Source organism: Rhinichthys klamathensis, unplaced genomic scaffold (assembly GCF_029890125.1).
Source record: "Rhinichthys klamathensis goyatoka isolate OS25496 unplaced genomic scaffold, OSU_Roscu_1.1 h1tg001103l_1, whole genome shotgun sequence".
Classification (NCBI taxonomy): Eukaryota; Metazoa; Chordata; class Actinopteri; order Cypriniformes; family Leuciscidae; genus Rhinichthys; species Rhinichthys klamathensis.
In genome coordinates this window covers 114,648-128,254 of record NW_026607344.1, presented here as the reverse complement: position 1 = coordinate 128,254, position 13,607 = coordinate 114,648, and the positions used below count along the sequence as shown (strand labels likewise).

Here is a 13,607-nt window from a genome sequence, read left to right as displayed (position 1 = left end):
GGCTTCTCTGGTAGTCACAATCTCAGACTCTCACTTTAGTGTTTGTTGAATTCATCTGAGACTCTAATGATCGCGCCGCCTGTGCCTGATGGTGTTTTATTATTTGTCATCTGGCAAACGATTTTCTCCGAAGCAGCTGTATCACTCAAGGGCTCAGTGGTTATGGGTAATCTTTGTGACTAGTTTACGGTTTTGAGTGTTATAGGTCTCTTTTTACTTTGTTGTTCTACTTTCATTCCAGATTGTTCCCCGGTATGGGCCGATAAATGGACAGATCTCTGTTACAATAAAAGGGTCTAACTTGGGCATCAAGCAGGAGGACATTAAGAGAATCACTGTGGCTGGAGTGCCATGTACACATCAGCCGGAGAGATACTCAGTCTCTACCAGGTACTGCATGAACACCATATTAGATAAATATGCATTGATTATATAGAGCATTTAAAATGCATCCATCTTGTATATGTAAGTTAGAAATAGCTGTTTTGCTTATAGTTCTGTTCTACCCTTGTGTTTCAGTGTCGTATGTGAGATCGGGCCTTTCCACTCACAACCCCCTGTAGACCTGCCGAATGCACCCAGCCTGGTCGGGCCAGTGGAAGTGGAAGTGGAAGGGGGGAGAGTAGGACAGTCGAAAGTGTCATTCACTTACAGGGTAACTGCTTTCTCTGTTATGAAGCCTTTTTGGCCTCATAAGATTGTTTCTAATTTCTAAGATTGTAATCTTAATTCAAATTTATTGCACCCCTGAAATAACCAGTTTAGACTAACAGGAATCCCCTTGCTGATCCCGTGAAGCAGCATTGTCGTGCTATTAACCAGCAAAATGGAGCTTGTGAAGATGGTTGACCAAAGAAATCTTGCAGCTTAAAGTTGCTTAAATTTCACGGTCAAAATAGAGCAGAATATTCAGTTTCGCTCAGGAAATAAGTCACAAAGTAAAATGGGTTTAGATTTTTTTGATTCTTAAGATTTTATAATGTTTTTGAAAGACGTCTGTTACAGTATGTTTACCAAAGTTGCATTTGTTTAATCAAAAATATAGTAAATAATATTGTAAAATAGTATTGCAATTTAAAGTAAATGTTTCCTATTTTGAGATATATATATATATATATATATATATATATATATATATATATATAAATACAGGTCCTTCTCAAGAAATTAGCATATTGTGATAAAGTTCATTATTTTCCATAATGTAATGATAAAAATTAAACTTTCATATATTTTAGATTCATTGCACACCAACTGAAATATTTCAGGTCTTTTATTGTTTTAATACTGATGATTTTGGCATACAGCTCATGAAAACCCAAAATTCCTGTCTCAAAAAATTAGCATATCATGAAAAGGGTCTCTAAACAAGCTATTAACCTAATCATCTGAATAAACTAATTAACTCTAAACACCTGCAAAAGATTCCTGAGGCTTTTAAAAACTCCCAGCCTGTTTCATTACTCAAAACCGCAAATCATGATTAAGACTGCCGATCTGACTGCTGTCCAGAAGGCCATCATTGACACCCTCAAGCAAGAGGGTAAGACAGAAAGAAATTTCTGAACAAATAGGCTGTTCCCAGAGTGCTGTATCAAGGCACCTCAGTGGGAAGTCTGTGGGAAGGAAAAAGTGTGGCAAAAAACGCTGCACATCGAGAAGAGGTGACCGGACCCTGAGGAAGATTGTGGAGAAGGACCGATTCCAGACCTTGGGGGACCCGCGGAAGCAGTGGACTGAGTCTGGAGTAGAAACATCCAGAGCCACCGTGCACAGGCGTGTGCAGGAAATGGGCTACAGGTGCTGCATTCCCCAGGTCAAGCCACTTTTGAACCAGAAACAGCGGCAGAAGCGCCTGACCTGGGCTACAGAGAAGCAGCACTGGACTGTTGCTCAGTTTTGCATGTCATTCGGAAATCAAGGTGCCAGAGTCTGGAGGAAGACTGGGGAGAAGGAAATGCCAAAATGCCTGAAGTCCAGTGTCAAGTACCCACAGTCAGTGATGGTCTGGGGTGCCATGTCAGCTGCTGGTGTTGGTGCACTGTGTTTTATCAAGGGCAGGGTCAATGCAGCTAGCTATCAGGAGATTTTGGAGCACTTCATGCTTCCATCTGCTGAAAAGCTTTATGGAGATGAAGATTTCATTTTTCAGCACGACCTGGCACCTGCTCACAGTGCCAAAACCACTGGTAAATGGTTTACTGACCATGGTATTACTGTGCTCAATTGGCCTGCCAACTCTCCTGACCTGAACCCCATAGACAATCTGTGGGATATTGTGAAGAGAAAGTTGAGAGACGCAAGACCCAACACTCTGGATGAGCTTAAGGCCGCTATCGAAGCATCCTGGGCCTCCATAACACCTCAGCAGTGCCACAGGCTGATTGCCTCCATGCCACGCTGCATTGAAGCAGTCATTTCTGCAAAAGGATTCCCGACCAAGTATTGACTATTGAGTGCATAACTGAACATAATTATTTGAAGGTTGACTTTTTTTTTTGTATTAAAAACACTTCTTTTATTGGTCGGATGAAATATGCTAATTTTTTAGACAGGAATTTTGGGTTTTCATGAGCTGTATGCCAAAATCATCAGTATTAAAACAATAAAAGACCTGAAATATTTCAGTTGGTGTGCAATGAATCTAAAATATATGAAAGTTTAATTTTTATCATTACATTATGGAAAATAATGAACTTTATCACAATATGCTAATTTTTTTAGAAGGACCTGTATATTAAAATGTAATTTATTTGCGTCATGGCAAAGCTGTCTTCAGTGTCACGTGATGCTTCAGAAATCTTTCTAATATGTTGATTTGGAACTTTTTTTAATCATTATTATTGATGTTGAAAACAGTTGTGCTGGTACAGTCCCAACCCCCCAATTCTATGATAAATAGAATGTTTAAAATGAACAAAATTATTTAACATACATTTTTTGTAACATTATAAATGTATTTACTGTAACTTTTGATCAGTTCAGTGCATCCTTGATGAATAAATGTATTAATTTCAAAAATCTTACTGGTCCCAAAAGGTAGTGTATGTATAGGTATAGGTTTTCAGAGTTTCAATTGAAGTTATGTTTTCTCCTAAACAATGACTGTGCATACATAGCCTTATTAATATTTAATAAAGCTAGTCTTATGTAGAAAAATTAGCTCTCAGGGAGCTGTAAGTGAGCAAATGTTAACAGAAAGAGTTTTCTTCCCTTCTTCAAGGATCCTGTCCCCTTGGCTGTGTCCCCCTCTAAAGGCCCGGCTGCTGGAGGAACCATCATCACTATCACAGGACAGCACCTAGACACGGCTAGTAAAGATGACATCAGCATCACAGTGGACAGAGAGCCTTGTGAAGTGTGAGTAACAAGCAAGCAGTATATTTCTGGAATATTTGGATCTTTGTCCAATGCTGATTGTGCCTCTGTTTTCAAACAGGTTGACATTTGGCCAGGAGATCACCTGCAAAACAGGCCCATATAAAGGACAGAAGATTCCTTCAGATAAGTTGCTTGTTATTGTGAAGTACGGCAAGGACACTTCCAAAGAAGTCAGCGGTTTCGAATACTCAACAAATCCCAAAGTTACAGAGTACTCCCCACAGGCCAGCTTTGTTTGGTAAGTCCGTTCTTAATCTTTGCTTACTGTCGCTCGCTATTAGGCATTTCTAACGTTGAATGTCATAGCTTTGAAAATCTGATCACAAAGATGTCAACAGGGGTGGGTTCAGAGGTGAGAATAAATGGCTGTGTATATAAGTGCTACATGTCTGTATGTTTTTTTTTTGTGTGTGTGTTTTCAGCGGAGGCCGTAAGATCTTAGTTACGGGATCTGGATTTGATCAGGTGCAAAGAGCCACCATGCGAGTGCTGCCCTCTTCTGACGAGTTAAATCTCAACTCTGCCGACATGGAGGTGCGTCTCATGTTTGTCATGATGCTTTTGCACCAATCTGTGGTCAAGTTAGTCGTCTCTTACAATAAGCAAGGTTGGAATTCATAGTGAAGCGAATTCCGCAACAGAATAGTTTTCCTAAAAATTCAAAGTTCAGATGTCACCGTTTACTTTTATGTCATTCCAAACCTGTTGGATGCAGCGTTGTTATCGTTAACTAAAACCAAAACGATTAAAAATAGCTTTCGTTAATTGAAAAGAGTCGGAAATAAATAAAATGAATAAGTATTAGATGAAAAAAATAAGAAGTGTTTCCTTGGCTACTAACTGAAATAAAATTAGTTTAAATACTAAAATAATAACTCAAATTAAAACAATAAATTTAAGAAAAATAGAAATATAAAAAAATTATAGGTCAAATAAATCAAAATAAAAGCTAAATAAAAAATAGTATATAAAATAAACGTATAATAAAAGTGGTCTAAACAACTTTAATTTAAGTTATTGTTTATTGAAAGTATTTTTATTTTCATCTCTTTAATATTACGATGACTGAATAAGTTGCTTGTGCTTTAATTTTAAATCTTCTGGTTTCCTATTTTTGTTCTGTCAGATGTTATTGATTGCCTCTTAAGAAATGTCAGCATTTCATTTTCGTGCAATTTCCTTTTGATCAAATGTCTGGCTGTCATAACCCATTGCTTGGTTCCAAGCTGAAGAGTTCCCTTTCCTCTCTCACTCTCCTCTGCATCTTCCTAATATTTCCTTCCCTTTGTCTCCCTTCTCTTAATGTTAATAAGCAACATTCATCATGCAGCTGACACCATGCTGTCTCATTTCTTTTTTAGTGCTAAACTGACTTGTTTTCTTTCCTGCAGATCGTTCAAGAAGTTAGCTTTAAGAACGAATCCGTACTGGAGTTCCTCTCTCCGGTTGTAAACGAGACATATGTGAACCTTTCCTTAAGAACCATCATCCAGCTGGACAACTTGGTGGAGAACTTGACTAATTTTGTTTACCATCCAAACCCCTTGTTCGATCTTTTGACCGAAAAAGCCATCACGGAAAGCAGCATCATCAATGTTAATGCAAGTATTTTTGCTAACAGCAGATTTTACAGTAAAGGGGGGTTTGTTCCAGTTACTGCTGATTGTGCTTTAAAAAAAAATCACTGCTTCATTGCTTTTCTGTGTTACAGGGTCGAGGTTTTTCCAAAGCCATGACTGCCAGAGAGGCCCAGGCGTTTGTGGGCGATGAGCCGTGCGTGGTGACAATCTTAGAGGACGATAAGTTGTTCCTCGTGGCCCCCTCCAGCCCTCCTAAATCCACCTCCAGACGCCATCGCAGAGACACCAGCTCAGAGGCCATGGAGCTGCTGGTTAGAGACTGTTCTCCTCAAGTTTTAATCACAGTTGTTCTGACCAATTTTACCCTGCGTTCAAAGTTTCTCGTCTTTTTCAGATCAAATTCGGAAAAGGCGAGTGGAAAGTCGGATCTGTACGCTTTGAGAGGAAATACGAGGTTCCTCTTTACATCATCATTCCTGCTGTTCTCATTCCCATGGTCCTCTTCATTGCAGCGTCGGTCTATTGCTACAGGTAACAAACCTCAGAGTGCACCAGACTGTAATAATGTGAACTTAATAACTTCGATTTCAAAGCTGTGGTCTAGTGAGTTGCTCACACGCTCAGACATACGTTTTTTCTCTATATATGGTCTCATTCCCTCCATTTTTTTCTCTATCATTTCCTTTCATTTCTGTCTAATATAACAAATAAAGAAGTCAACAAATAATAAATAATTAAATTTAAAATATCATCATAACAAATTAAAATTCACTTTGATTTTTAACAGCAAATAAACATATCTGGATTTCCCATCCTCATGCTCAAGTGTCATTAAAAAATAAAAAGGTATTGTATTTAAATTGATTAATAAGTAAATTAAATTAAGTAGATACAAAAAAAATCAAACCATAAATTAAAATTCACTTTGAACAGCAAATATAAAGTATTAGAATTTCCGGCTCTCTCTCGTTCTCTCTCTACTTTTAATAAAAAATTAAGTCATATGCATAAGTCATAATAATAAGCAGTAAATAAGATTAAAAATAATTTTTGTGTTTGCATGTGTGCAGGAGGAAAAGCCAGCAGGCAGAACGAGAGTATGAGAAGATCAAAAATCAGCTGGCGAATTTAGAAGAGAGTGTCCGAGATCGCTGTAAAAAAGAGTTCACAGGTAAGATCTCAAGCCATTCATACCGACAGACTTGTTCCTGCTTCTCAAATAGTTTATCATCTTATAATCAAATTGAATGAGTCTTTTTGTCTTGGGTTGAACAAACTACTTTGTTTGTTTGTTTTTTGCTTGTCACTTGCAGTCACTTTGCAGAAAAAAGATGGGTTTTTGTTATTCTGAAAGCATCAACTCTCTGTTTCTCTTAGATCTTATGATAGAGATGGAGGACCACACTAGTGATCTGAGTGAAGCTCGAATCCCATTCCTGGACTACAAGAACTACACCAACCGCGTTTTCTTCCTGCCCTCCAAAGATGGAGCCAACGATGTCATGATCACTGGCAAGCTGGATATCCCAGAATCCCGCAGACCCATTGTAGACCAGGCGCTCAACCAGTTCTCCAATCTCCTGAACAGCAAAACCTTCCTCATCAACGTGAGAGCTTAACTTCATTTCCAGACTAAACCCTGATGACATTGAAATGTGTTTTCTGCTCTGCTGACATGTCTGTGTACTCCTGGATTCGATGTATTAGCTGACTTATGTACTGTATGTGTGTGTTGTAGTTCATTCGTACCCTGGAGGGCCGGCAGGAGTTCAATGCCAGGAATAAGGTTTACTTTGCCTCGCTGTTGACGGTGGCGCTGCATGGCAAGCTGGAGTACTACACGGACATCATGAGAACCCTCTTGCTGGAGCTCATGGAGGAATATGTCCACAGCAAGAACCCCAAACTCATGCTCCGCAGGTCAGAACCAACCCCAAATCAAATTCATGTGTCCATAATTATCACTATATATATATTGTTGCACAATTTTTCTGCAATTGATTGAACTCAATAATGAATGACTTTAGACTAGTATATCATAGACTTGGGCCTTTTAATTTGTACGAGTAAACAATCTTAGTAGGGAGTCCCTGATTCAATTTGATTCCAATTCACAAGCTCGTCATTCAGTTTGATTCAGATTTATTTAGGTATATTTCAGTTCTGTTGTTCATTTTGCTTATATATTCTTCCATATAATGCTGTAAATTATACAGGGCGTGTCTTTTTGAACCATTCATTAAATGAAACGGGTCATTTGTTTGTGAATCGTTCTACACTGGTTTCGTTGTACTTTGTTTTTGTACTTAGCTTCTATTGTTTATTGTATACACTGAAAAGAGAAACTGAGAAAAGTACGTTCTTGTGATTTTTAACCATCAATATCAGGATTGTTCAAATGAAGATCATAATTTATCCGAATGCAAGATAACGAAGCTTTTTTTTTTCTTTCGTAAATTGACTGTACTGGCATGATATCGTCGGTCTGTGTTTCCTGTTTAGATCTGAGACTGTTGTGGAGAGGATGTTGTGTAACTGGATGTCCATATGTCTCTACCAGTTCCTGAAGGTGAACAATTTTGCTACAAATAGAAATTGCAGCAATTGTTTTCTGGTTTTGGTGGCTGACTAATGTGTTCTTGCAGGACTCAGCCGGTGAGCCGCTCTACAAGCTCTTTAAGGCCATTAAACACCAGGTGGAAAAAGGTCCAGTTGATGCCAAGATGAAGAAAGCCAAGTACACTCTAAACGACACAGGACTTCTGGGGGATGATGTGGAGTACAGTATTTTGGTGAGTACTTGTAGTATTTTCTCATTTCCAGTAGGACAGTGTAATTTCTGATGATGGAATTACCTGGAAAACAAATTTTAGCAACCAGAACCACACTTGTTTCTGAAGTGTGTGGCATGTCTGTTTACTCCTAATATGTCTACAAAGGTGGTTTCCTAGCAGAAACGGTCAGTAAGGGACCCGTTCAACGGAAAGCTTGTTAATACAGAATGGTAAGAGAGACTCAGGATAACGGAGACCGTGTTAGTGTGTCCATCATTGTTCTCCTAACACCATTTCATTGGCCAGCAGTGAGTGTGTAATCTCATTCTCGACTGTAAAACTGCTCCTCAGGGACTGAACAGCCATTATCCGCTGGAGGAAACTGTTTTGGCTGAGAACGATTCATGCGATCTTGGAAAACAAGCAAAAACGATACTCTTATTTTGTTAGCGGATTACAACCAAGATTTTAGCCTAAGTAATTGACTAGTGATTCTTATCTGTTTGTTTATTTGATGACCTTTGTACACTTGATGGAACCAGTATACTAAAGCCTATTTGAACTTTTTAGACCCTGCAGGTGCTGGTTCACGGTGAGGGTCCCGACGTGACCCCTGTCAAAGTCCTGAACTGTGACAGCATCTCCCAGGTGAAGGAGAAGATCATCGAGCAGGTGTACAGGAATCTGCCCTACTCCCAGAGACCCACGGTGGACAGCGTCGCACTCGGTTAGACCTCGCATACATTTGAATTTATTTCCTTACCACCCTGCACTTATGATTCATTACAGCAGGGATATTTCCAAAGGCCTCTAAACTTTATGAAAGTAACACGCATAAATGGCTCTCTTTATTAACAACGTGCTGCATTTAAAGGAATTGGAGGAAGACACGCTTAATCCCGGCTCTGAACAGATAGCGGTTTGATTAATGGTGGGATTTTGTGCATGTCGGTCTGCGCTCCTGCAGTTCTTAATGAGTTGTTCTTCCAAATGTGCTGAATTGTTAAAGCCGATGTCTCGCATCATCCATCAGACAGACGAATCTGGTTAAAAAGAAGTAGTGTAGGGAAAAACCAGCCAGGGATTTTCTTTTTCTCAGGTTGTCAAGTGTAATTCGTTTGTTGGGTTTTTTTTCCCCCCCCTCATACCGTGTTGTAAGACATTACTTCCTCTTCTTGCCACAGAGTGGCGCCCTGGCTCTACAGGGCAGATCCTGTCTGATCTGGACTTGACATCACAGAAAGAGGGAAGGTGGAAACGAATCAACACACTGGCCCATTACAATGTGAGTATTTGCATAAGTGCTTCCTGTCAGAAACTGAAAAATGATGGCTCTCTTATGTTTCTCACTGATTAATGTTGTCTTGAAGAGCACGTCACTGTGCTATAATTGTCAGTCTATTAAAATTATTTGATTTGTGATTTAACTCAGTTTTTTTGTAGTTAATGCATTTTATTAATGCTATTATTTATTATTTTATTTTATTACAGGCCTTTTATTTAATTGTTTTATTTTGTATTAAATAGTGATATTCTGTATTATTTTATTAAACATTATACAAAACCACTATATATTTACAATACTATTAAAAAATATAATATTTTATTATACAATATTTTATTATTTTCCACATATAAATATTCATACTAATTATTTTACTATTATTATCATATTATTACTAATTTTTTTAATAAGAAGTTCTATCTGCTTGTCAATCTTTTTGTGATGTCTTATTTATTAAAGGTATAAAAAAATGACCTACATATTTAAGTAATCAGATGTAAAATAAGTTAATTTTGAAAATATGCTTCCATATTATTTCTTGTTAAAATAAAATTATATTTTGTTCTCTCTGTGTGTGTGTGTGTGTGTGTGTGTGTTTGTGTTAGGTGAGGGATTGTGCCACCCTTGTCTTGTCTAGAGTTCTGCACACCCAGCAGTCTTTCGACCAGAATCAAGACAACCACGAAGAAAGTTAGTGACTTTGAAGTGTATTGAAGTCTTAAACTACTACCACCAATTGTGTTTTAATGACACCAGTGCATTGCTTCTTATTGATCCCCTTAAAAGTCTAAAACATATTGACAGTCCTTATTGATGGAAAAAGACTGAATGAATGAAATCTGCTGGTGCACTAAATGAACAGTAAAGTAGAACTGAATCCAAGCTAATGGACCGAATAAGTGCTTAAAATAACTGTTCTCCACACAGGAAGAGCAATCAGTCCTTCAATTGTGCTTGTTTTATGTTGAACAGGAAATGCTTTGCTGGAGGACGATAAAGTATTTCACCTGGTGAGACCAGCGGATGAGCTTGACGAAGTGAAATCAAAGAGAGGGAGTATGAAAGACAAGGCCACGACGAAAGCCATCACTGAGATTTACCTGACCAGACTGCTCTCTATGAAGGTGGATTAGACTGAATATTTGCTTGTACATTTGAACATTTCATTCACATTTAGACTCAAATTTAATTGGAAACGACTGTGGTGAATTGGAAAGCAATGTGCTGTGTTTTTGTTACAGGGCACACTGCAGCAGTTTGTGGATGATTTCTTCCGCAGTGTGTTGTGTCCCGGGACTGTGGTTCCACCTGCAGTCAAGTATTTCTTTGACTTCTTGGATGAACAAGCTCTAAAACATGACAATGTTGATGAGGAGACCATCCACATCTGGAAGACCAACAGGTATGAAACACTCTTAAAACTGTATAACACTAAACAGTCCTGGACATTCCCTGCTTAAAGGGATTATTCACTAAAAATGAGAAATTCTGTCATCATTTACTCTCATGTCATGTCACTCCAAACTGTTAACTTTCTTTCTTCAGGAGTTTCATTGACTTAAACAATGAGACCTTTTTTTTTTCAAAATGTAGGCCCTATGTATTCTTAAATAATTCATGGTAAATTAACATATATTATTATATTAAATTAAACATTGTATTTAAAATATATATGTTTTAATATACCGTATAAATAATGTATTTTATAATAACAATTGTAAATTCCCTTCCTTATATTATATTATATTACATTATATTATGCTATGTTATATATTTAAATGTATTTTTTTATTTGTATTGTAAATTCAGTGAACATTATGCTGGCTGTGAGGTCTTGCGATTTAAAAATTAACTTTCACATTTATTTAAAAGCACACTGCCTAACTTTTGGGGTAAATTACAGTACATATCCATTTATAGCTAGGCACTTGTTCACATACAACTAACCACGAAATTCCAGTTCTCACAAGAACAAACAATCCTAAGAGATTTGAAAACTCTGCAGGGAAATGATCCAAACCCTTTTTAACTTGGCAGATTAAATTATCTGGGCTTTGTTAAGCCTTGATAAAAAAATTCACAGTGTGTCTTGTTGGATGAGCAGAGAGATTGACAGGTTAGGTCTGCATCAGCGTCCCCGAAGTACTCTTTTCTCTGTTGCTCCCCCTCTCTCATCCACTGCCATCAGCAGCTCATTAAATTAGCCTTCTCATTATTGTTTTGCTGAAGAACAGTGACTGCTGGGTAAGTCACGAACAGGGTTTTGATTTATTTTCAAGGGTTTTTTCTAAGTCAAGGCCAATGGGACTCTGGTATTGACTCAGTATGGATTGCCCAGTGCCTCTGGGACGCTGTTAGAATAAAATCTCATTCCAAAAACTCTGAGATACAGTAACTTTTTTCTAACAAATGATGGTCTTTAATTGAATGAGGAGGTGCGGATGCAGGCACTAGATCAAGGGATTAAAAACAGCTCTGGAGGAATGAAGATAAAGCTATTACAATCCTTTAAACAAAAAAACAATGCCTTAGATAGAATAAAATGGCATTTCTATTCAGTAGAGGGTTTGTTGTGGTTGTCTTCATTAAGCTAGATTGATTGGTACTCCAAGCTTAATTTGACAGGTAGACTTTAGATGAAAACCTTGGTTTGTCATCTTGGTTTTTTTTTTTTTTTTTTTACCAGCAAATCTGGGTAATTTTTTATATTAATATTGTACTTAATTTGTGCCATAAGTATCGAAAACAATGCACGAAAACATATTATTAAAGTCATTTAATAATAATTTATCTTCAAAGAAATTGATGTATCGGCTGTGTGTGTGTATTTCTGCAGTTTGCCTCTACGGTTCTGGGTGAACATTTTGAAAAACCCTCACTTCATGTTTGACGTTCATGTGACGGAAGTGGTAGACGCCTCTCTGTCTGTCATCGCCCAGACCTTCATGGATGCCTGCACCAAGACTGAGCACAAACTTACCCGGGTGAGCAGCAACGTTTGAAGATGTACTTTATCAATCCTATAATGTCATCTTGGCTTTCTGTCTCATGTTCCCTTTCTTGATCTCTCTTTCACAGGAGTCCCCCAGCAACAAACTGCTTTATGCAAAGGAAATCTCCACTTACAAGAAGATGGTTGATGAGTAGGTTTCTATTCTGTTCAACAGTTTGTTCATATGTAATCACAGAAAAATAACCATGTTCTCTTTGCGCTTCAGTTATTACAAAGGCGTCCGGCAGATGGTTCCAGTCAGTGACCAAGACATGAACACGCACCTTGCAGAGATTTCACGTGTACGTTTATTTTATTCTATTTTATTGTCTTTTTTTTATTGTCTTTTATTTTTTTATTATATTTTGACATTTTTATATTTTATATATATTCTTTTTTTTTATTTTTTTATTTTTTTTTATGTAATTTCTATTTAGTTTTATGTTGTATTTTGTCCATTTTATTATTTCATTTAATTTTGTTTTATTTGTATTATTTTATATTTTGTCTTTATAATATATATATATATATATATATATATATATATAATATATTTAGTCATTTTATATTTTAATATAATATATTATTTTTATTATTTCCTATTTTACTTTTTATATTTTGTAATTTATTTTAAAATATATTTTTCCCATTTTTATTTGGACATTTTTTCATTCATTTAATTAAATTTGTATTTATTTTGTGTAATTTTAGATTTAATTTAATTTTAAAATAACAGATTTGACTCTTTATCTTTCTCCAGTCTCACACAGATAAGTTAAACACCCAGGTTGCATTGCACCAACTTTACCAGTATGCCAGCAAGTACTACGACGGGGTAGGTGTTATTACACATTGAGGCGATGGTCCTTTCCATACCGACTCGCATCCTCTGCTACACAAATTTCTTGCTTGAGATCAATGAGTAAAACCACACAAATATCTGATTCTTTCTTGGCATGCCTTCCGTAGATTATCTCGTCGCTGGAGGAGGACCCTGCCGCCCAGAGCAAACAGCTGACCCTCAGACTGCAGCAGATCGCCGCTGCGTTGGAGAATAAAGTGACCGACCTTTAATGTCGGGAGCCCAGACTTGAGATAGGAGATGGAAGTGCCACTAAATCCAAGACGCAGCTCAATTTAATGGGCTCAAATATAAGAACATCCCTTCTGGAGGACTCTGGTTGATGGGAGCCTCTGCTCCGGCGAGTGAAAGATAAAGTGAGGTGGAACACAGACTATTTGCGGACCCTTCCTTTCCTCAAGGCTTTCAGCTTTGCTCATGATTCAGCGCGACCAATATAAACTGTGAGCTGAGGGGAACATCACAAATGTCGCTGAAATTGAAAACTCACTATGGTACTTCTCGGATCAGCACCTGCACAATGAAAGTCCAGCATTTTTGTTTTGTTTTTTTGTTCTGCTATGCCAATAATCAGATGTTCGGTATATTCTTCCTGTGTAGATGAAATAAAATAGTATTATATGTAAATATATTTTTACACTTAAGGCAGCGAGAGAGAGGCTTTAGACAAAACAAATTGATGATTGTTTTTGTGGAAGAGCACCGTTTTGTTTTCCTGTGTATTTTAAGTGCC

The 13,607-nt window shown here is 37.4% G+C and overlaps 1 protein-coding gene across 1 annotated transcript in view; it reads left to right on the top strand.

The window, feature by feature from the left end:
• The window catches only part of plxnb2a.1 (plexin b2a, tandem duplicate 1), a 51,531-nt gene extending 38,200 nt beyond the window's left edge, over positions 1-13,331 (top strand). Inside the window, exons 14-36 of the mRNA XM_056244805.1 lie at positions 242-390; positions 520-655; positions 3,224-3,360; positions 3,440-3,619; positions 3,804-3,915; positions 4,773-4,982; positions 5,093-5,272; positions 5,356-5,492; positions 6,032-6,132; positions 6,339-6,568; positions 6,700-6,881; positions 7,464-7,530; positions 7,607-7,753; positions 8,306-8,462; positions 8,920-9,020; positions 9,626-9,710; positions 9,993-10,144; positions 10,262-10,422; positions 11,857-12,004; positions 12,099-12,163; positions 12,239-12,314; positions 12,773-12,847; positions 12,982-13,331. Coding sequence (XP_056100780.1) covers positions 242-390; positions 520-655; positions 3,224-3,360; positions 3,440-3,619; positions 3,804-3,915; positions 4,773-4,982; positions 5,093-5,272; positions 5,356-5,492; positions 6,032-6,132; positions 6,339-6,568; positions 6,700-6,881; positions 7,464-7,530; positions 7,607-7,753; positions 8,306-8,462; positions 8,920-9,020; positions 9,626-9,710; positions 9,993-10,144; positions 10,262-10,422; positions 11,857-12,004; positions 12,099-12,163; positions 12,239-12,314; positions 12,773-12,847; positions 12,982-13,086 — 3,093 coding nt within the window. The 3' untranslated portion in view covers positions 13,087-13,331. The remainder of the gene's footprint in view (positions 1-241; positions 391-519; positions 656-3,223; positions 3,361-3,439; positions 3,620-3,803; positions 3,916-4,772; positions 4,983-5,092; positions 5,273-5,355; positions 5,493-6,031; positions 6,133-6,338; positions 6,569-6,699; positions 6,882-7,463; positions 7,531-7,606; positions 7,754-8,305; positions 8,463-8,919; positions 9,021-9,625; positions 9,711-9,992; positions 10,145-10,261; positions 10,423-11,856; positions 12,005-12,098; positions 12,164-12,238; positions 12,315-12,772; positions 12,848-12,981) is intronic.
• Positions 13,332-13,607: the final 276 nt, after the last annotated feature.